Here is a 23,110-nt window from a genome sequence, read left to right as displayed (position 1 = left end):
TAATAGAATATTACAATATATCTCTTATTTTAAGCTAAACATATATATTCTAGTACTCTCAGAAGAGGCAAAACTGTCACCTTTACATGTAGTATTTATTACAACATTCTCTCTAATGGTGGAAGAGACGCTTATGTATGAAGGAATGGGTGAGCGAGTAGAAATAAACTCTGCAGGAGGCCTTCAAAGCCCCTGCAGCAGGTTTCCTTGAGTTCAGTTAAAGGTAAACCAGGAGAAATGAGAAATGCCATGTACCATTGATCAAAACTGGAGGTGAGAAATTATCTGGTGTTCAGAAAGTGGTCAGCTTCAGTTTTTTCACAGTTTCATTCCTTATGCAGTGTGAATCAAGTTCTTGGCACTCTTAATGTATTATTGGTCATATTATGGACCTTATTATATAATTTATTCTACAATGAAATATCACAATGACAATATTTTATTTTTATTTATTTTATATTTTTAGCAATATACTTAATAATTAATATAATTGATATACTACTAATTGATTATTATTATTATCATTATTATTATTTTATAGCCATATGTGACCCTGGACCACATAAGTAGCACGGGTATATTTGTAGCAATAGCCAATACATTGTATGGGTCAAAACTATAGATTTCTTTTATGCCAAAAATCCTTACGATAGTAAATAAAGATCATGTTTCATTAAGATATTTTGTAAACTTCCTACCGTAAATATATCAAAACTTCAAATTTTTGATTAGTAATATGCATTGCTTAGAACTTAATTTGGACAACTTTAAAGGCGATTTTCTCAATAATTTGATTTTTTTTACACCCTCAGATTCCAGATTTTCAAATAGTTATATCTCAGCCAAATATTGTCCTATCCTAACAAACCATACATCAATGGAAAGATTATTTATTAGAAAAATTATAACTGCTTTTCTGGTCCAGGATGATGTATTGATATATAAATCACAAAATGTAGAACAAAACAGTGCAGCCCTACAAATAAGCACAATAAACCTGAATTTTATTTTTAATTGCAGTTTAAACTGATCAAATTTCTTTTTTTCTTTTTTTTTTCAACAATGATGATACATTTCTGGTTAAGATGGGACTTAACCCTAATTTTGCACAACATGCTTCTAGTTGCAAATAAATAAATAAAAGGAAACCATTTAGTACTGCAGATGATAAAAATGGCTATTTCACCATGAACAATGAGATCACCATTAAGTATAATGTTTGACCAGTGCTACTCAGCCATGTCATATCAACATTCACTTGGATGGTGGAGTGACTCATTTCCAGGAATTAACTGTCATGATGTTCCTGTACTTCGGATAAGAGCAGTGTTTAATCAAACCTCAGCATCTCCATCATGTGCAGCGCTATTAAGCAGTGCTTCAATTGTGAAGTGCATATGGCTTTATCTGTATCTCATAATCAAGAGAATTTCTCTGGTTGCTAGGAAGCAGAAGCATTAGAGACCAAAAAACTACTGAAGAACTCTTAAGACGGTCTCTAATGAGAAGAACAAGCACTCAACCACTATGCATATCCATAATGCCAATACAATTACCCAGAAATACAGAAATGCAATTTTAGAAGAAATGTAGAGACCTCAAGCTCTAATTCAAATCTTCTGTTTATCAGACAGGCAGGTGCAATGTTATTTCTATAGTAAATATAGCAATATTCTCCATATTAGGAATACAGTAGTGGCAAACGAGGACGAGTATGTTGAAGCTGTAGGTGTGGTGTGTTATAAGGCTGAGTGGTGCTGGCCGTGACCTACCTGATTGGGGTCGTGTGATAGCGCTCTCGTACACAGGGATTCCCTCCCCCACATTGTTGAAGGCCTTCAGTGTGATAACGTAGTGCGAGCTGGGATCTGGCAGGGAGAAAGCCGATCATTTAGCTAATCAAGCCCGCAGCTCCTCTGAGAGCTTCAACCATATTCATCATCCTAGCAGGGGTGCATATTTAAACACCATTATTGATTCTAGCTCTCGTGTAATTAGATGAATTACGAAAACTTAAATTATGCTGTTTCTTCTGATGATTATTTTTCTTGTTCCTTCAAATGTAATTACAATGGGGTGGAGAGAGGGGTAAATCTCCCACTCTTGAGTACCTACAATCCATTTACGCAGTTCTGTTTACTTTAATTCACATTTAGAGGCAAGAGAGCTATTTCTTCGCTGCTACTTCATGTTTGTCTGATGAAGGTATGAATGAATGTCTAGAAACGCAATTTAAAATGACTGATTCAGATTTCACTGAGCTTCGGTTCCATGGTATTGTAAGATATTGTAATATAGTAAAACTGGGTATGTATCATCACAATTAAGAAACTTTTTTTTTTTTTTTTTACTTCATCATGGTAACACCATAGTATTCTTTGAATTAAATACCAAGTATGAAGTACCATATTTTATGCATATGACAATTTTGATATCATGGTAGACACCAAAATAGCACAGTATTAAAAATAATAAACCATTACTTTACTATTGAACTGTCAAATGTTCAAACATTCAATTTACTTTTACCCATAATGTATTTGAAGACTGAAAATTTATTATTGGCCCTCAAAGCAGATTTTGTAATATATTTTTTCATAAACAAAGAATTTTTTCAAAGCAGAATTATTATAAAGAAGGATCTTACTCAAGTTCTCAATGGTGTAGTATCTCTGTTTGTAGTCCACTTTAATAGTCTGAGCATGAGGGCTGCCGATCCCATAGCCGATGGTGTAACCCCTCACCACAATGTCCTGGTTCTCCGGGGGCGTCCAGCTCACTACAATGCTGTTCACAAGTGGCCGCACATGCAAGGAGCTGGGGACGTCTGGCACAGTTGTCTCTGAAACCAAAGAACCAGCAAAATTACACTTTGTCATCCTAATCAAGCACCAGTGCTCACAAGATATCTGCCTGTTTTTACCGTCCAGATCGCTCTCAAACGTCTCAGCAGTGGTCCAGTCTGTGGCCGGGCCCGTGCCGTTGACCGTAATGGCTGACACGCGCAACATATATTCAGTGCCTCGCTGCAGACCTGAAAAATACAAGAAGAACTTCAATATAGGCTTTTGATTAAGTTGAATTTGGTTCTACAAATACATATTCAGAAGCTTTGTGAAATAAAAAGTGCTAAAAGTGCACAAATTAATTAGATTTTTGTTTGTTTGGCTTCCTACAAAGTTCTGGGCGGTTCCTAGAGCGCTGCTAGTTGAAATCACGAACCCTAAGTATGAGCAATAGTAAAAGTGAAGCACCACGTCTGAATCAACCAGTCAGCTCATTTCTCTGGAAACAAACAGAAAGATGCTTCACAACGCTCCACGTTTCTCAATCCATTTACAGAGACTAAATCGATAACCACCCCCGCATCATCATCATTGGCTCTGCTGTACGACATACTGACCTACACGCTACAGCATTGCCTAGAGTGATGATTTATAAAGGTCTGCTTCCTCAAATTTGTATCACACTGGACTGACACAAACAACAATATGAGAACTGACTGATTCCAGAGGGGAAAAGCGTAAAAAAAACGTTTATAATTTCACATGTCTGCTGCCATGGGCATATTCTGGTTTTCATAGATGAGGGAATGCCTGCTGTCTTTAAATAAGCCAGAGGTTATAATTGCTTTAAAATGTTAATAGGCATCTCTGCTTAGTTAGAGTGTTGAATGCAGAAGCCAGAGCTGTTCCTGCGGCCTTGTGGGAGATAGCAACACTCCACTTCAAGCCTAACAAACATCTCATCTCATTATGCTCTTTGATGCCAACCACAGCATGACACTCATGAAGCTGCTGAAATCTATTTAGAATTTAATTCTCACTTTTGTTTCATTAATGGATAGAGATTGTCACTTGAGGCTTTATTTTTCGCAGGCTCATCTATTCTGTAATGTCTGAGAAATATATTTTTCCAGAGCCGTTGGTGGGGTTGACATGGCAGCTCAAAAGCCCTGGTGTACAAGGGTAAGGACAAAATTTACTGATGCCTTCTAAAAACAATTCTCAACCAACACGGGTTTTTGCAACGGCTGACGCTTACGCCAGTATTAAGAGTAGGAGGGCCAAGGACAGACACACTGGGGCTGTTAATAGATTTTAAAAAATTTATCAAATTAATTACATGACACACTAATTAATTATTCAAATAGGATCAGGGCAGATGAATAAATGTGTCAGTCGTGCTCATTATTTTTCGTAATTAATTGTGCTAAATTAACTCAAACTAAAGGCCTATAATAATATCTAATAATGTACAAGGAATATGTGTGTGTGTGTGTGTGTGTGTGTACCTGTTTTTCTATCCTGGTGGGGACTTAAACCTGAATACACACAGACTCATGGGGACTCGTGTCACGGTGGGGACCTAAATTGAGGTCCCCACGGGTAAACAAGCTAATAAATCACACAGAATGAAGTTTTTTTGAAAATGTAAAAATGCAGAAAGTTTATCTATCTATCTATCTATCTATCTATCTATCTATCTATCTATCTATCTATCTATCTATCTATCTATCTATCTATCTATCTATCTATCTATCTATCTATCTATCTATCTATCTATCTATCTATCTATCTGTATAGATGTAATTTAATGTAATGACTGAAAAACAAACATGGAAAAAGTTGCTAAAATTAACACTTAAAAAAAAAAAGTTTAGAATAAACCAAATCCAAATCCAAATCTTTTTTTTCTTTCAAATGTATTTATTTTATCATTTGTAAAAGAGCAGAAACTGATAGCTTGAAAACCAAATATGTACCTGTCCTCCTGAGTTTGAGGTGTTGTTCAGCTTACCATCTATGAGCTGATAGAGCTGCGATCCTGAAGTAATCTCGGCCGCCTCGCTCTTCCTCGTACCCTTCCTGTAGCGGATCTTATAGCCGGTGATCTCACCATTCTGAGCATCGGCTGGCGGAGGCTGCCATCGGACCATGATGCTCTACAAGGTTCACACATTTAGTATCAGAAACACATCCTTAGTATCACACATTTAGATTTCATTCCAAAGCAAAAACCACAGTTTATCAAATAGAGAATTAACGCAACACCTCCTCCAGGCACCTATAGCACATGCAAAGTCACCACAGTAACAAGCCTGAGTGCAGGCATCTAACCTAAGTTATTGTCTCCCTGCGGCAGCCATTAGAGAATGTGATCATCTCGCACATAAAGCATGCGCAAGTATATCAGTCCTGCAGCAGAGGGCATTGGTCGAGCAGCAGAGACTGGCTCGCACTGAACCCATGAATAATAGATAAAGCTGTGCAGTGTGGAGGAGCCTGCGATAACACAGCTCAGGATGGATGGAGGAGGCTAGCTGCAGGGCCCGTGCTGCCTGCTGGGATAATGAAGGCAGGGAGAGGGGCCGCCCAGCGTGGGTGGGGAATTAGTTAATAGTATCCACAGTTGCTGTGTTCACAGGCCATGAGGGAATAAACCGAATTAAATCTACACCATGTATGCAATTACTGTATTTCAATTTTCGACCAATTCCAGTTTACCTCACTAACTACTGCTTGTGTTTTCAGCCAAACAAACTTGTTTTAATTGACTTATTGGTCACAGAGGTGCCTAGTGCTACCAGCGGGGGCCTCGCACGCAGTAGGTCATTGTGTTCATTATACACAACCAGACTGAATTCCCCCGTCTGTTGCGGAGCACCCCAGGGCCACACGAGGGGGTCCTGATACCGTCTGTAGGAGCCCACTAATTAACCATCTTCTCATCCAATATACAAAAAAAAAAGCTTCTGTCTGGGACTTAAAGCCTTTTTATTATTCAGTGCTAATTACTGAGCCATAAAACCCATTGCAGGCTTGAAAGTGTTTGGATCTGTGTATACCCATAATGCAAAGAGACTGCAATTAAACCGGATTGTTACACAAGTTGTGCCTGTGTAACACTTGCTGTCATGAAGCTAGGGTGCTCTGGGTGGTTGCGAAGATGTTCTGAATGGTTTATATGCTGTTTCTAGGGTGTTTTGACCTATACACCTTATAGATCAGAGAAACAAGTGCGCAGAAATCTTTAGAATATTGTCTTTGAACTTCCATTTTTGCAGTAGCTCTATAGCTTCACTGTTGAAGAGTAGTATATAGTATAGTATAGACAGGTTCTTTAATATCTTGTTGAATCTTTAGTTTAAAAAAAAAAATATATATATATATATTTTTTTTTTTTTTTTTTTTTATGTGAATGACAGGTTGCTGGAGGACAGAGTTATTATAGTCAACTAAAACTAAAACTGAAACCATTCAAAACAATTCTTGAAATAAAGTGGTTCAAGTGGTCTGAAATTAAATGTAAAAAAATATATATATTATTTCAGCTAACTATCAAGACAACAGTTAAACTTAATGTACTAAAATAGCTTCTTAAACTAAAACTGAAATGAAAATGAATATAAACTATTATACATACCTAAAAAAGAAAATGCGACAAAATAAAAACTAAATAAATATATTATAATATCTTAATGTGATTAAAATAACACTGCGATCTCAAATGTTGTGAGAGGGTAGGGAAGATATTTTGAACTAGATTTCATAAAAAAGTATTCCATAAAAAATCAGAATTGTCAGTTTTGATTTCATGGTGACTTTAATACTTAGGCTCTGGGGTTTGTTGAAATTCCAAGGATGTGCAAAAGCAAATGTCATGCTTGCCTTAGCAAACACCATGAAATAAATGTGCTAAATGCATTATTGCTGCCCAAAACACTTAACAGACTCATGAATAAAAACAACAGGAGGAAGACTCGTATTCCCCAGCAGCTAGACAAATATAAATTGTATCTCGAGAAAGAGGGGGAGGTGAACACAGAGGAAGAATGAATGAGGATGTAAAGCTTTGTGACAGCATTTTAGCCGAGCACAGATGTGCTGCTCATCGCAGTTAAATCACAGCAACAGATGAGCGCCTTCATCAGAACCACTGCACACTTCATCCAGCAGCAGCTGGTGGCACACGACCAGAGCCCATACGACCCGACAGTCACTCAGCCTTACCTTAGAGTTCAGCGCTTCAACCGTCATGTTCTGTGGCGGAGCACTGGGGACTGAACAGAGCGAGAAGAGTATTAGTTCACACATCCTCAGCTAGGTGAACAGGATCAAATTTTGAATTAATAGATACTTAACCAATAGAATACTTTCCCCAGCTTATATTCACAATACATTAAATGGATAGTTCCCCCAAAAATGAAAATTCAAAGATATTTTGAAGAGTGTAGGTAACCAAACAGTTTACGGTAGCCACAGTTTGGAAAAAATACAATGGATTCAATGGCTACCGTCAACTGTTTGGTTACCTACACTCTTCAAAATATCTTCTTTTGTGCTTAACGCTCATACAGGTTTGGAACAACTTGTTTGAAGGAAATGATGATAATTTGAATTTTCTTGGTTTTCTGTAACATTATGTTCACATATGCAGATGTGGCATTATCTAATTAAATATGCACTTATTTGCATTTCCAGAATAATAAACTGAACATTGCATAAAGCCTGGTCCAATTATTATTATTTTTATTTTTTTTGACATATTAGAGTTAAAGGCTTTTACTGAGGGGATCTCTCTTTTAATTGCTCCATAAATCAGAAAATATGATTTATTTTATTTATTTATAACACCACCACCATATTTATAGGTTATACAAGTCAGGTGAATGTTGTATGTACAAACCCTTCTGTAAAAACCTTCAGAATATAGACAGAAACAAAACTGCAAACTTTTGTATACATAAGTGCTACAAGGGCAAGTCGTGGCCTAATGGTTAGAGAGTTGGACTCGTAATCCAAAGGTTGTGGGTTCGAGTCTCAGGCCAGCAGGGATTGTAGGTGGAGGTAGGAGTGAATGTCCAGCGCTCTCTCCACCCTCAACACCACGACTGAGGTGCCCTTGAGCAAGGCACCAAACCCCCAACTGCTCCCCGGGCGCCGCAGCATAAATGGCTGCCCACTGCTCCGGGTGTGTGTTCACGGTGTGTGTGTGTTCACTGCTGTGTGTGTGTGCACGTTGGATGGGTTAAATGCAGAGCACGAATTCCGAGTATGGGTCACCAGTATGTCACTTCACTTCAAAAGTAGATTTCTGGCTCATTGCCTAAAGATATGCATTGTAATTGAAATCTACACACACACAAATAGATGAAGTGAAATGACTTAAACAAAATGAATGTACAATTTTAGATATTTTCTTTCCACTATACTGAAAGAAGACAAAATCTCAAAATTTACCAGCCTGAAAGAACAGGGTTTTTTTCTGTAGCGTCTTGTCTTAAATGACTCTCTGGTGGACTGGATCCTGATTCTGGTCAAGCACTGAGCGGCCAAATATTTTTATATAATGACCACTTAACTGTACATTTCACCACTGTCCATGGCTTCTTTCATATTTCTCATAGCACAACATCATGGCATTTTAATACTATTTTCACCAACACAGTTTAGAAAAGGTAACAGACACCATCTTGCAGAAACTAAGAAAAATGGGCTATGAAGACTAATTTTACAGAGAGCATAAAACTTTTAACAGGTGGCTAGCAGCTCACGAGTCCCCAGTCGAAGTTTACAGTAATAACTAGAAAATAAAGTTTCATGGGTGGTAACAAATCTTTATGCCCAGTCATTTTTTTCAATTCACTCACCACTGACAGCTGTGGCATAAAGTTAATTTTGGATCCTGGTGATATTGCTCTGTTGATGTAACTACAACAGGGATATAGATTATAGTTGGTTTATTGCTGGCTTTGTTTATTGCGTAGTAGAGCTCTTGTACGAGACCCCTTATGACAATTATTTTGAGGAGCAAAAAACTGCAGGGTTCAGGGCAGAATGGAGGGAACTGACTAGTAAGATGAAGCAAAAAAGCAAGATTTATTGTAAGTACCATCAGAGTATGTGCGCACAGATATGTCCTCAGTGGACACTCCAGGTCCATGTTTGTTATAGGCCACCACTCTGAAACTGTACTCTGTGAACTTCTTCAGTCCAGTCATGGTGTAGGACAGTGTGTTCACATCCAGATCCTGAAAGAGGAGAGAGAGATTAGAGACACAGGCTGAATTATCACATCATCAGTAACAAACTTATAGACTAAGAATGCGCAGAAATAGATATTGAAATATTTAAATGATTAAATATCAGTGATTAAATATTTGATACTGATATATTACATATCTTTCATAAATATATACATGTGTGTGTGTGTGTGTGTTTGTGTGTGTATTTATATATATATATTAGCAAATTACTTAACATGCTATTTTTAATAATTAATTTTATTAATAAATAACATTTATGAATTTATCTTTGATCCATTTATTATTATTTATTTGTTAGTACAAATATTTATACATTTCACTAAGAAGCTTTGGATAAAAACATTCACTAATTGAATAGATAAACATGTAGACAAGTCACTAATGTCAATATTATAAAAAAAACACATTCTTAAACAACTTATACACGAATCTTTATATTTGGAATTGGGCTAGAAAAGTATAAAAATATACAAATATGACATCTACTGTATTAAAATTTGTTAGCAATAATAAAACGGATCCTCAGCTTGTGTTTAGGACAGCCCACGGAGCTCCATCTGTTCTCCACCATGAACATTTCACATGCATTATCAAACAACAATGCTTTTATACATGATATTACAGAGGCTGGATGAAGATGGTTTTACCTGCTCACTGTCCATGCCCTTCTCCATGTAGTAAATTTTGTAGTTCTGGATCTCGCCATTGCCTATGAGGGGCATGTCCCAGATGAGTCTCACTGTGCTGGGGGACGTGACCACTGCCTGTAGGTTTGGAGCAGGACCAGGTACCTGGACTATTACATAGAATGGAGAAAAATTAGAAAAAACAACATTATTTTATTTTATTGTAACATGTTTTGTTTTATTACTGGCACCTTTTGTCTGTCACTGTTTTTTTTTTGATAATGCCATTGATGCTCTGGTAATATTGTTTGTAAAACAGTCACACCAATAAAGCACTTTGAAATTGACTTGAATAGAGAGAGTGATATCTCTTCTCAGCTGAGCATATGACAGTGGCATGTGTCGATAGACACCTCTGGCAGAAAGCAGACTAACACACGCCAGCTCAAACTGCAGGATTGACGCGATTTAATTTGCTTAGCAGAGCGGAGAGAATGGAAATGAGATTCTATGTTGCTTAACTTTTGTTTACTTGCTAGGGTCATGAATCATTACATTCAATTATAGGCTCCGATGAGTGTCTGTAAAATCTGTTGTTTTTCCAACACGCTCACAACTGACATGCCTTCGGGGAGTCACCATGTAGGGACAATCTAAATGGAGCTCTACATTAAATGAAATATGGTATAATTTAAATAGCATAGGCATAATTTTTATGTAAGTTGGCAAGAAGTAATTTAGCAGACACTTTTATCTAAAGTGACCCACAATACACTTATTACAGGGACAATCCCACAGGAGAAATTCTTTCGTAATTCGTAAAATCGATTCTTTCATAAATTACTACCCGTGTGACTTTATTTATTCCATGTAACCCCAAAGAAGAAATTATTAATAATATTCACACTGCTCTTTTTCATTAAAGAAAAAAAAATTATAACAGAAATAATATAGCCTACTTAAAATATAATACGCTTAAGTGTGATTTGTATTTAATGTTTTTAGACACACGTTGATTGGAAATACATTAAAATGTATTGCAGTTTATTTTTATATTAAATGCATTTAGCTGAACTTTAGAGAGCTTTTGGATCCGCTTAAGAAATATATCTTCACATGTAATTTTATAACTACTTCTACTGTCTTCGAAATAGAGACAGTAGAGACAGTAAAGTGTAATGCCAAAATTACTGACAAGCATTTATGATGAACTAAAATATACTTTAATGTAATTTCTAGTGAAACTTGTATTTCGTGTATTTAAATCATTTGTAATTATTTTTGTATTGATTAATTTGTAATTTGTTGCAATTTAATACATTTAAATAATATTAACTTTAATAATAATAATAATAATAAATACATATATATAAAAAAACACCATAATAATACTGAATAACACTACAGTTCAAATAATCCAATACTTTACTTTTGCTTTCATATGTGCTTTCATATGTACTTCTTTAAAACACCACAAAAGATTATTAAAAGATAATGGTACTTAAAGAAATGTACTTAAAATTAGAACTTTTAAATTGGACATTATTACAAAGTGCACTTTTTAAAAGTGTACTTAAGCGTGCTTTGAAATATGTCACGAAAGTGTGCTCTCTAAGTACATTTAAGGGAACTTTTATTTGATTAATATTATATTATCAATATATTTTCAAGATTTGAAGTACACTACAAGTGCACTTTTATTATAATCAACCACACTCCTTTTTCACAAAGGCAGGGGCCATCACAAAATAGTGTCAAAGTGCTTCATATGTTTCATTGACTATATTCCCAGTCCTATGAAGTCATACATTGGCTTTATGTGTGGAACAGACTAAAATATATTCATTATTCGCTGAAAATCACCACAAAGTGACCATATAGCTTCGGTAGACTTGAAATATAGCCTACAAATAGTATGGACTGCCTTTATGGTGCTTTTCTGCCCTTTCTGGAAAATGACAATCTCTGGTCACTATATGCATACTTTCATTGCATGGGGAAGAGCAGCATGAACACTCCTCAAAACATCTCCTTTTGTGTTCCTCAGGAACTTCAACCAGCAACCAGCAAGTTCTAGCCGCTTCACCACACGTCTGCAACAACTGTTTGATTACATTCATCTAGTTAGGGTTACCCAGAACCATCTTTCATGCTCGAACTCTAATCTAAACTGCGTTACATGAATCACTTTTCAAAATTTGATCAGGCGTTTCTGGCATCTCAAACGACAGAGAGAAATCACTTTATCTCAGTTCCACAGACATCCATTCTGTCCAACATCAACGCTTGCTTTTGATACCGATGTCTTACAGGATGGGATGGGGCGCCTACACTGGATTAAGTGTGCTCTACGAGTGTGTATGTGTGCCTAGATGACTTGTGCTCAGATTCATTCATAATGTTCGCAGCAATATGTGTGTCAGCCTCAGAGGCTGATCTCTACGCAGCAGGATTCCCGGGAGTGCCAGAATCCCGCTAACACACATTATAAAGTGCTTATAGCAGTCAGAGCCAAGGACGCACAGAGGAGCAAGTCTGACCCAGAAACAGCTTCTCCTGTGCTGTGTTTGGACTGATAATGATTCACCTTGATGGAGTCAGGCCATATACCTTCAGCGATGTTCAAGGGATGTGTTTGCTTAAAAGCCAGCAGGTGTTTACTTGTGCTTACTATATAATGAGATCTTAAACTGACATTGAGGCATCGGGGAGGTTTTGGGAGAGAAAACCTCCTGAGAAAATGTTCTGCATAATCTCGTAGGCCCAAAACATATTCTAGACAAGCATGCGAATGTTAAAAACCAGCTACGCAAACTTGATTTCACGCATTATAGCCTTCTGAAATTTTAATTCATAATGCAATTATTTTAATTAGTCCATAAATTTAATTTGAACACATTCTGACCGGTCAAGTGGAGATCTTACCTTCAGGTTGGGTGGCGACCCTCAGAGGTGCTGAGCTCTCTCCAGGGCCGTTTCTGTTGTGGGCCACCACGCGGAAGGAGTACTTGGTGTCTGGCATGAGGTTCTGAATGGTGACTTGCATTTCTCCTGGACGGCTGGTGTTCACTATCCTCTCCCTGTAGAGCATCAGAGAAACAAACGTGATATGAGACTGAAACAGGAGCTGACTGCTGATTCATTGGTTCAAAGCTTCTCTTATTTTTCTGTAGTCAATAACAGCTCATACAGAATGGCATTATAAATATTAATAAGAACAACATGTGACTTAAAATAATAGCAACAAAAACAACAGAATACAATTATCAATAGCATTCATAATTAAAGGCTTCTTGGAGGGTGAATGTCATGAAAACATGTCTGGGTCACATTTCACTACACAGTCAAAATTAAATGTATTATATTTGTATTACATGTTTATATATACACTGCTGAACATTTTAATGCTATATAATAATATAGTATATCGCATAAAAAGCCCATTTTCTGCAATTCATTTTTTTTAATTTTGCTTTAATGATATTATTTTACTCACAAGGAAACACAAAAAAATCTTATTACATAATGCATTTTTCTTTCACTGTTTTTTTGTGTAATTATTATTCTTAAGAGTGATTCTCATTGGATTATCTTTACTGTAATGCAACATTTTAATGCAGGATTTTTAAATATTTTTTTAAATGGTAAAATAAACACTAATACATGTATTTATTCAAATATGCAACAAAGGCAATACAACAAATATTTTAATAATTTAAAGTTAAATGTTACATACTACATTCCAGTAATGTTATTATTACCTTATTTTTTATTTCATTTTATTTAATTAAGGTAAAGAGTTTGGGATAATTGGGGATGAAAAACAAGCTTAATTTTTCTTAAAATATAATTTCTTTATTTCCTTTTTTTAATATTAGGATTAAACATGACCTAATATCATGAGATATTCTTTACAGTTTTTGTAAAAAACAACAATTAAAATTTGCAAATACAATACCATTCAAACAAGATCCTTTTTATGTTTTTGAAAAAAGTCTTTCATGCTCACTAAGGCTGCATTTATTTGATAAAAAATATAGTAAAATAGTAATATTGTGATATATTGTTACAATTTAAAATAACTGTTTTCTATTTTAATATACTTAAAAAAAAAAGGGCTGGCAAAGCATCCATTACTGCAGTTTGTTGTGTCACATGATCCTTCAGAAATCGTTCTAAAATACTGATTTTGTTCTATTCTATTATTAATATCACAAATAATTGTGCTACTTAATATTTTTGAAACTGTAGTATACTTTTCAGGATTCTTTGGTTAATAGAAAGTGCAAAGAACAGCATTTATTTGAAATATAATTTTTTGATTTATATTAATTTAATTTTTTGATTTTTTATTAATTTAATGAATCACTGCTGGATAAAATTTGTCCAAAAAAACTGACCCCAAACTTTGGAACTGTAGTGTATATATAAATGCCCTGCCTGTTATTGCCCTCCAGGCTGTAGAAGACTGAGTAGGTCACATCATCTCCATGCGGTTCAGCAGGAAGGCGCCAGGTTAGCTTGATGAAGCGGGTGGAGACCAGGGAGGCCACAACATCACGGGGGGCGGAGGGCGTGGGACCAGCACCGCCTCTGGAGCCTGGTATTAGACGGTCAGTAGTGGCACGGGTCAGTGAGGTGGGAGGGGGGGAGGGGATGGCTACATCTTTGAGTGCAGACAGTGGGGTGGCGTGAGTGGAGGGGGTGAGTGAAAGCAGAAATCAAGGGTGGAGACACGTGCGAAGTGAAGTCACACAGAAATTCAGGGTGGGAGGGATGGAGAGCAAAACAAAGGAGAACAGAACAGAGGGAACACATAAAAAGAAAAAACAAAAAAACAAAAACCATAACACAATGGCTTCCATGACAGGAAATCAACAAAACAGTAAAATAATCACAAAGAAACATGAAAAATGCAATCATAATGGAAGAATGTCAAGCATGTGGAAAAACGGCTGAAGTGGAAAAAATGATGGAAAGCTGAATCGCAGGAGGCATATTTTTAACTTTATCACTCTTTAAAGAGTAGTTCACCTCAAAATTAGACCGACATTAACACAATTTGCTAAATTGCATTTGCACTTCAAATGAAACCAAATGCACTTTCTTAACTACATGCCAAGGCTTCATAACTATGCACAAATGAGACTTCAACATCAATGACATCAAAAACCTACCATGGTGCTGCTTCTTGCAGCATATTTGATTGTCATATGATTTGGATGTAGGTGAGTATATGAATAAAAAGATTTATTTTCATGTGAACTAAACAACTATTCTTTTAAGTGTAGCTGGGGAAAATCCAAGCTGATCCAAAGAACACTGAGGCACAGAGGCCATCCTTTTTAATCACTAACATGCATCTAGAGGTCCAAGGCTTTACGATCTTCACACAGATATGCAAAATATTTCATGCTGAGGCCTCTGTGGTTAAATCTAAGGACGCCGGACTGCTGTTTTCTACCAGTGGAGTGAAACTCAAGACAAAGCAGCTCTAAAAATGTGTCAAGAATATTTGCATTTGTGGACTGCAATAAAGTTGCGCTTTTGGCAACAGCAAATCTTTGAATTGAACAAACTGTGTTTCATTTGCATCTGCCAAAAGAAGCAGCTGCGGAAGGACCGAACATCAAGCAAATATAATATGTATGATTGATGTACCGTGCGATTCAAATGTGATTCGTCGACTGTGGTTGACAATAACATGAGTAGGCAATAAAATGTCTAAAACAAGTAACACTATGGTCCTTTTTTTCTCTATGCCAACCAGACTGAAACACAATCAGCACGCATCACCAGAGAAAATATCTCATGCTTTTGACATTAAAAAATCATGTCCAAAAGATTAATAAAGCTTGTGAACTTCATGATTCAAATGGCAGAGAATTTCTGAAAATCTCTCTCTCTCTCTCTTTCAAAAAAAGATATGACAGATGAAAACAATAAATCCAAAAAATGGGGAGTGGACAGAAATGGATTGCAAGAAAGTATGGAATCAAAAATCAGGGATATTAATATGAACTCAAACAAAGATCAGATTGTCTCGCTGTGTTCATATACATTGATTTTAAAGCTATTATGTTAACAATAGTCTCATTTGTTTCTTTTATGTACCCTACGGAAGTACAATAAGTGCCCTGAATTGTGAAAGAGCAAATTTTGAACAATACAGTTTCCCTTTGCTAGTTAACTGAGGGGTTAAAAGCACCATATAATAAAAAAAGAACAGCAAGATGCATTATGTTCAGATGTGCTCTTTCTTATTCTGAACCGCATTGAGCTCTGAACAGACAGTAGGAGAAGAGACTGATAATGCAGACCTGTATAATATACACTAATAGCGGCACTCATTAGCTTATAGCTTCCCCTAAATGACAAGATCCATTAGACGGAGAGCAAATTAAACATTAGTTGTAGCAATTACAGTTTTCCACAAAGACGAGCCATCAATGTTCATCTGTCTAGCCGCAGGGAGAGAAAAAATGATATCATTCAGCATTTATCTCTGGTTCAGCTTTGTGTGGAGCATGACATTCTCTCTGTAGATTTTCTTCTCCCTCTGGTTCAGTCAGTTCACTTGGCAGCCATTTTGCAGCTGATTTCTAGTCATGTATAGTCAAGTACGGTTTTTACGAACTTGATTATGGAAAGAATGCCAAATGCATTCAAAAACATGCCAAATCATCAATAAAATCAACTGTATCATAAAACTAGCTCAAATCAGACCACCAACAAGAATGTTCGATCCAATTTTTGTGAATCAATGCATAAAAAATGACAGATAAGATGAATGAAATGAAAGAACTGTGCACTTTTCACTTGCCACAGAGAAGAAAGTCAAACAATATTTGTTTCAAAGTGTATGATTTTTTAAATTCTCTATGGTTTTTATCAAACAACACCAAATACAAGTGTACAGAGACGAGAGATATAGCTTTATGTAACCATAGCCCCTTTGGGCACGTGAAGAAACAAATCCTATTGGTTGGCCAGTTTTGTTGAGATTAGAACATCTCTCCATAAAAAAGGCATGTTGCATTGATGGCATGTGAATGTTTGTGTCAGTTTCAACAGACACATTAACAACCATTCATTCAAATGACAATGTTTATGTATGAATGTGCAGAGATGTTTCTGGATTCCACCTCTGCTATTCACTGCATTTTAATAAAACAGTCTGTTCATAAGCACTACAAAGTCATAGTTTTATGTAACAGCAGCGGCTCTGGGCATCTGACCGAATTTTATTGGATGGTCAGTTTTCTACACAGTGCACTTTAACAGAAATTAGACCACCTTTCCTTAAAAAAAATTATGTCGACATGTGAATGTTCGAGTCCCAACACATTAAGCCCGAGGTCTTCAACCCTGTTCCTGGGGACCCACTATTCTGAAGAGTTTAGCTACAACCCTAATCAAACACACCTGAAGCGGCCAATCAGGCTCTTCAAGGCTGCTTGAAAATTGCAGGCAGGTGTGCTGAAGCTGGTTGGAAATAAACTTTCCTGGAGAGTGGGTCCCCAGGAGCAGGGTTGAAGACCACTGGGCTGTTCATTCAAATATAATGTTTATCAGCAAATTTTCACACAGAATATTCATCTTGTTATGAACAGGTCTTAGAGAGTAAGGCCTGTTCACTCACAACACATTCAAAAACAGCACAAACGCCTCCGTTCAAACGCGCGAGTTAGCGTGATCATCGCTTACTCTTTACTACTAGTTTTAGCATGAAATAAACATGAATGAACATCTCATGGCTCATGTAATCGCTCAATCAGTGTCCTAATTGTGGAAAACGTCAATAAAACAGCTTCTAAACAAAATGTCACGTAGCATTTCATTTACCTCAGGTCATCAGTGTCCACAGCTCGCTAGTCTAGAGAAGAGAATTTAGTCAATTATTAGACTATATACTCATTATATTTGACTTAACCTGTTAGTAATGTCATAATTATTTAATGTATGTTTAAATAAATCTGTTATGAATCATGTTATGACAGTAAATGTGTAAATGAATGCATTTGAACAATAAATAGCAATTTTAGCATTTAGAAGTCATTTTAAAAACTGCATTATGTGCAATTTACATGTTTGCATACAATTAACAATTAAGTACATACAATTAAGTTGAGTGTTAATTATATAATATTTTAAAATAAATAGTAATTAAATAATTAATAAATAGTATTTAAGTTTGGGCTCTGTTGTTAATTGTAACCTTATAGTAGGCTAAAGGGCTTCCTATAGTTTAGAGCATAAATTGAGGTAAACCACCGTTTAATAATTAAAAAAAATCCATTTTATGTTTAGTTTCCCCCCCAGCTGTACCGAAACCATATCGAACCGTGACGTCAAAACCGAGGTACGAGCCGAACAGTCATGCTTGTGTACCGTTGGAAAACGCTTTTCAAACATGCATTTATTCAACTAGGATGTTATCAGGATCATCACAAGCATCAGCTTCAACGGTCTCCTAAGTGTCTGTCTGATGGTGAACGTAGTCATGTGATGTATGGTGGAGAGCAGCAGAAGATTAATACCGACTCTATTCATAGCAGAGAGCAATAGCTGCTGCCATTGGAACAGATGGTGACTTTGCCTTATTAATGATACACACTGAAGCTAAGCAGAAAGGTCACAAGGCCTTTGGTGTAAAATAGAAATGTAAAAGGATTATTGTTAACTCCATGTTTGCTGTAAATAGATGTAATTATGATTTTAATACTAAGCAAATGGTATCTCGGGAATATGCAAATTAAAACAGAAATGGCTGCTCAGAGCAATAATGTTTATGTACTATGTAGGTCACCGAGAATCCGAAATAGGTATTTGTGCATGAGCATATGGGGAAAAACATAAATGTCGAAAAGACTGCCTCGTTCACCTCCATGTGCTTATGATGTCTCTGTCTGAGAGAGGGAGCGCAGTGCACAGCTAATGACCACTTAAAAGCTCATGCTTTCATCTCAATCCATAGATAGGTATGGACTGAAATGGCCACGGTACAAGAGATGCGACATAGTTCCTTGCTGCACACATAAAGACTTCATCCACTGGCATTAAATCGTATACCCTCTCTACTATTGATCCGAGGGAACATGCTATTATCGTGAGGGGTCTGGAAGGGGTTGAAGACTTCCTTATATTGTGCGGAGGCATAAAAACTGGGTTACTTCATTCATTCTCAGTAAGCTTCGTGTTCTTCACCTGTGCTCATGTCATAACATGACAGGATTGACTGCTGCTGAAATGTGGAGCAGCTCTTGATCAACAGACACTGGCTAAAAGCCCCATATGAGTGTTTTGAAGAGGAGAAATGGGCAGCTCAATAACACGCACATATAGGTTTTGCTCTCCTTCTATATATTTTGTAAAGCTGTTTGCTGTTAATGGTTACAACCATGATAGGTTTCTTAGACCAATTACAGGATAGGTTTACACAACTATGAACCAATGATTGTTATGAAAACCATGATGCAACCAGAAGCATATATTTGATGTTTAATATAAAGTTTTCAGACTAATGAGATTTGACAGTGGGTGAGGAGTTTCTATGTAACACATTAAGCTATTTTATTTATTTTAAATATATATAACTCCTGTTTTCCATTGTATGTGAACTTTAAAGCACACACTATCTTGACATTGTCTTTTTCCAAGGGAATTAGTCATAAGATCATGTCTTGTTTGAGTCTGAGTTGAAAAAAATGATTGGTTGAGATGGAATATAACTTCTCTAATATAATAAACACAAAATGACATACCAGTTATTAATAAGTGCCAGTCTATACTCTAAATATGTTCCTCTGACTCGTACCGCACAGACAGTTTGCTATATGTGATGACAGGGGACATAGGAGAAAGTTAATCATAAAACATAAACAGGTACGTTGTTAACTTCAGTCACATAAAGAAGTGAGCATTCTGAATAGATAGTTGACAGAATAAAAAGAAAAGAGGACAATTTGCATAATTTTGCATTACAATGTGACAGGATTACAAAACAATTTCCACTGCAATTTGCTGCATAAAATATTTGGGTCACACTGAAATGATCAGAGACACTTCTTCCAGTCGTTATGCATGGCCGCCATGTGTTAATGTATTTGTAGTTTTGGCATCAAAACAGAAGTGATTTCTGAGCCATTTCTGCAGCTTGAAATTGATAAATGGAGTGGGCAGAATGTTTTGAGTTAAAGTTACAGTATTGTGCATAAAATTCTAAAAGTAAAACGATCACATCAGTTTTTTTCTTTGACTTTTTTAAAGATTCATTAGATATTTCAGGGTATCTTCAGGCTTTTCTTGACAATATAATCTATTTTTGTTGTTGTAGCCAACACAGATAAAGCAAGTGAAGGAAGAACAAAGCGAATAATAAGCGAAGTTACTATGATATTCAAGAAGTCAAGTACATGTTAGTCTTTGTAATTTTTTTATTGGAGATATGGCTGGCCCGCAGCGATTTTGCACTGGATCTGAAGCGGGCACCACTGCAGCGGTGACAGCAGTCTATCTCTTCAAAGTAAACATCATGAATACGAGAGGATGATGGATTAAAGGCCATCAACACCCCTGTTGAGATTAAACAGGTCTCTCACGTGATGGAGAGCAGTGCACCATCTCCTGAGACGCCTTGGTTCCATAGTCTGAGAGATGAAAGCCGGAGCAGCAGGGCAGATCTAGGGGGAGGCACGGGCACCTCGGCGGGACGTACCGCCCAGCACGAAAGCTCAGGATTATGGGTCGCAGCGTGATGCTGGCAGGGGACTTCCTCTGTGTTTGCTGAGAAGGCGGACGCCCATCTGGCATGTCATTACTGTATGTCTACACCCAGCTACAGTGGCCCTCTGGGTCAGCAAGCAGAGCCCCCATTCCCTCCTGCACCTGCTGAACCTCCGCCTGCTTCATCAAAGAGCTCTGGTCCTATAGCGCTCAAGTCCGTCAGCTAAATCATTTATTTTTTGACATGCACTTCAGTCCCATTTGTCATGCTCAGTCCCAATACCAGAAATATCACTGTGCTCCTTTGAGAAGCTTTGGCTCGGGGCATTTGTACACAAAAGTACAAGCAATAGCACTTTGTTTGAAGAGTAAGCTATCATCAAACAAGATTATTATATCACACCAAATCACAGTGGAGTTCAAGATGAGAATTCACAAAATACAAGCTTCAGCAAACTGAATAATATATGGGGAAATGTATAAATGCAAACAAATATGTATAAAAACTGAATTTATACTGTGAAAAAATCTAAAATATTATACTGTTAATAATATAACACTGTTTAATACATACACTACTGTTCAAAAGACCAATGTTTTCATGTTTTTAATGAAATATTTAATGTTCACAGTTGCATTTATTTAATGATTTCTCATAATCTTATGAATCTTGTGACCAGGACCTTTCAGCAATATAATCGAGCATAACCACTGAGCTCTCTGAGATGAGACAGTGAGCTGGAATAACAGAACTCGCACCCTATTAAAATCCTATGAGAGGCCGACTGGAGCTGAACTGTGGCTGTAGCTTCAGGGCTGTGGTGGCTCCCAGCTAAACAGGTCAGGCCAGACGGTTTTGAGTACGATTTTGAATAGTTTTTATGCATATCAGTTGCACTTCTTAATGCTTTTTCAGCATCTTAAAAACATAAAAAAGAGCACATTCCGTGTGGCACCAAAAATATTCTATTCACAGCTGACATTTACTTTCATTTTTCTTTATTTTCTTCACACCTCACGTCTCATACACTATTTCATCTTAAACATGCTGTTCACTTACTAAATTAAAATTCAAAATTTGGAAAACAAATTATTTATTGAGGGCAAACATATATAAATGATGCCACAACTGCAGGACAATTTTTGTGAAATAAATAAATAAAATTATTTCTACACAATAATTATTGAAATGATCATAGTTTTAAACATGTAATAAGAATTCACGTTTTTATGATTGATTTTCAAATTTATAATCGAAAGCCTATGTCGGGACGAGTGTAGAATTATAACATCTACACATAAAAGGCCCTTCAAAAGTAGCAAAAATGAATTATGAAGGCATGGCCAACAAATCTAAATCAGTGTGATCTATGTCTGAAGCTGAACAAACTTACACTTTGTAAAAAGCTTGAAGCAGTAATCTAGCACTGCATTCTGAAATTTTTTTTTTGGTACATCATAAAACTAGTTTCTTCCTTAATTTTGGTGAAATTAAATTTCTTGATTCTCCAACAGAATCATTCCTTTGAGTTTAGTTACAGCTACAGGCTTTATAACGTCAACTAAATCACATCAATATTCCAACCAGTGAGTGATGAATCTTGTAAACAAAGCAGAGATGTTGGAAAGCAGCTAGAGGGCTCTTTCTGGGGCCATAAATAAGTGAAGCATATTTGCTCTGCTGTTAGCCGTGTCTGGCACACAGGCCTACTTAAAGTGTCATATGAACACAGTATGAGGCCTCAGCGGAGACATACTATTTATGTTTTATGGCTCCACAGGCTCTGCAGCTGAGATATAAACACAAATATAGCCCAAATCAGCATTGTATGCTCTCAGATCAATCACCTGCCATTGTGCTCAGACACACATCCACGCTTCATCTATCATTTTTCTACAAATGTACCTGGGACTGAAGCCCACAGCAATAACTGTAGCCAGTGGTGGACAGTAACAAAGCATTTTTTACTCAGTTACAGTACATTTTTCAAGTATCTGTACTTTACCTGAGTATTTTTATTTTGATAAACTTTTACTTCACTGCATTCCAAAGCATAATATTATACTTCTTACTCCACTACATTTCTTAAACGCATGCCATTCCTTGTTATTTTGAACAGGAGAAACTCATTATTGAGCCTGAGCTGATTCCTTTCAACTTGTCTGCACACATGAAGTAGTATTAGTAACCTAAATTATATTTTAATTTATGTTTAGATATGTAGAGAAGCCTCCCTTCCCCAGGTATTTTGAACAGTAGGATTATATAAAATATATAATATAAAATATAAAAGTATATAAGTTTAAAATGACAAAATAAACATTTATCTATCTGTACTTTTTACTTTTAATACTTCAGTACATTAAAAATCAAATACTTTTACACTGAAATGGAAATCTTCTGATTTGTGCACTAATTATAGTGAAGCAACCATCACCTCCACTATGTCCAAGCTTTCCTCCGCTCCATCACCCTTCACACTGCTAGGAGTGGCTGCTACACACACAACCTGCAGATTGACCCGCAGAAAAATGCAGCTCTGTATAGAAACAGATGCTGGGGAATGGGTTTTGTGGGGTGTTTGTGCTGTACAAGGTTTTTTGGAATTTAAAAAGAGAGCCTAAGAATGAAAAACTAACCCAGCTCTTCGTCTGTGAATTTTTTTTTCAGTTGCCATGAATCCTTAATAATAATAATAATAAGTCACTG

The 23,110-nt window shown here is 36.5% G+C and overlaps 1 protein-coding gene across 3 annotated transcripts in view; it reads right to left on the bottom strand.

Moving 5' to 3' along the window:
• LOC306885283 (neogenin-like) overlaps positions 1–23,110 on the bottom strand; it is a 154,483-nt gene that overhangs the window by 12,614 nt on the left and 118,759 nt on the right. For 2 of the 3 annotated variants that reach the window (XM_079441708.1, XM_079441707.1), the window contains exons 8-16: positions 14,116–14,275; positions 12,601–12,755; positions 9,697–9,845; positions 8,896–9,034; positions 7,014–7,063; positions 4,801–4,945; positions 2,924–3,034; positions 2,648–2,842; positions 1,773–1,868 (exon numbers count right to left, since the gene is read on the bottom strand). In XM_079441708.1, the coding sequence (XP_079297834.1) occupies positions 1,773–1,868; positions 2,648–2,842; positions 2,924–3,034; positions 4,801–4,945; positions 7,014–7,063; positions 8,896–9,034; positions 9,697–9,845; positions 12,601–12,755; positions 14,116–14,275 (1,200 nt within the window). Of the gene's footprint in view, positions 1–1,772; positions 1,869–2,647; positions 2,843–2,923; positions 3,035–4,800; positions 4,946–7,013; positions 7,064–8,895; positions 9,035–9,696; positions 9,846–12,600; positions 12,756–14,115; positions 14,342–23,110 lie in introns of all 3 variants that reach the window. The other variant, XM_079441706.1, reaches the window with a different exon arrangement.

This window comes from Barbus barbus, assembly GCF_936440315.1.
Source record: "Barbus barbus genome assembly, chromosome: 2".
Lineage (NCBI taxonomy): Eukaryota > Metazoa > Chordata > Actinopteri > Cypriniformes > Cyprinidae > Barbus > Barbus barbus.
This window is presented reverse-complemented; position numbering and strand designations above follow the sequence as displayed.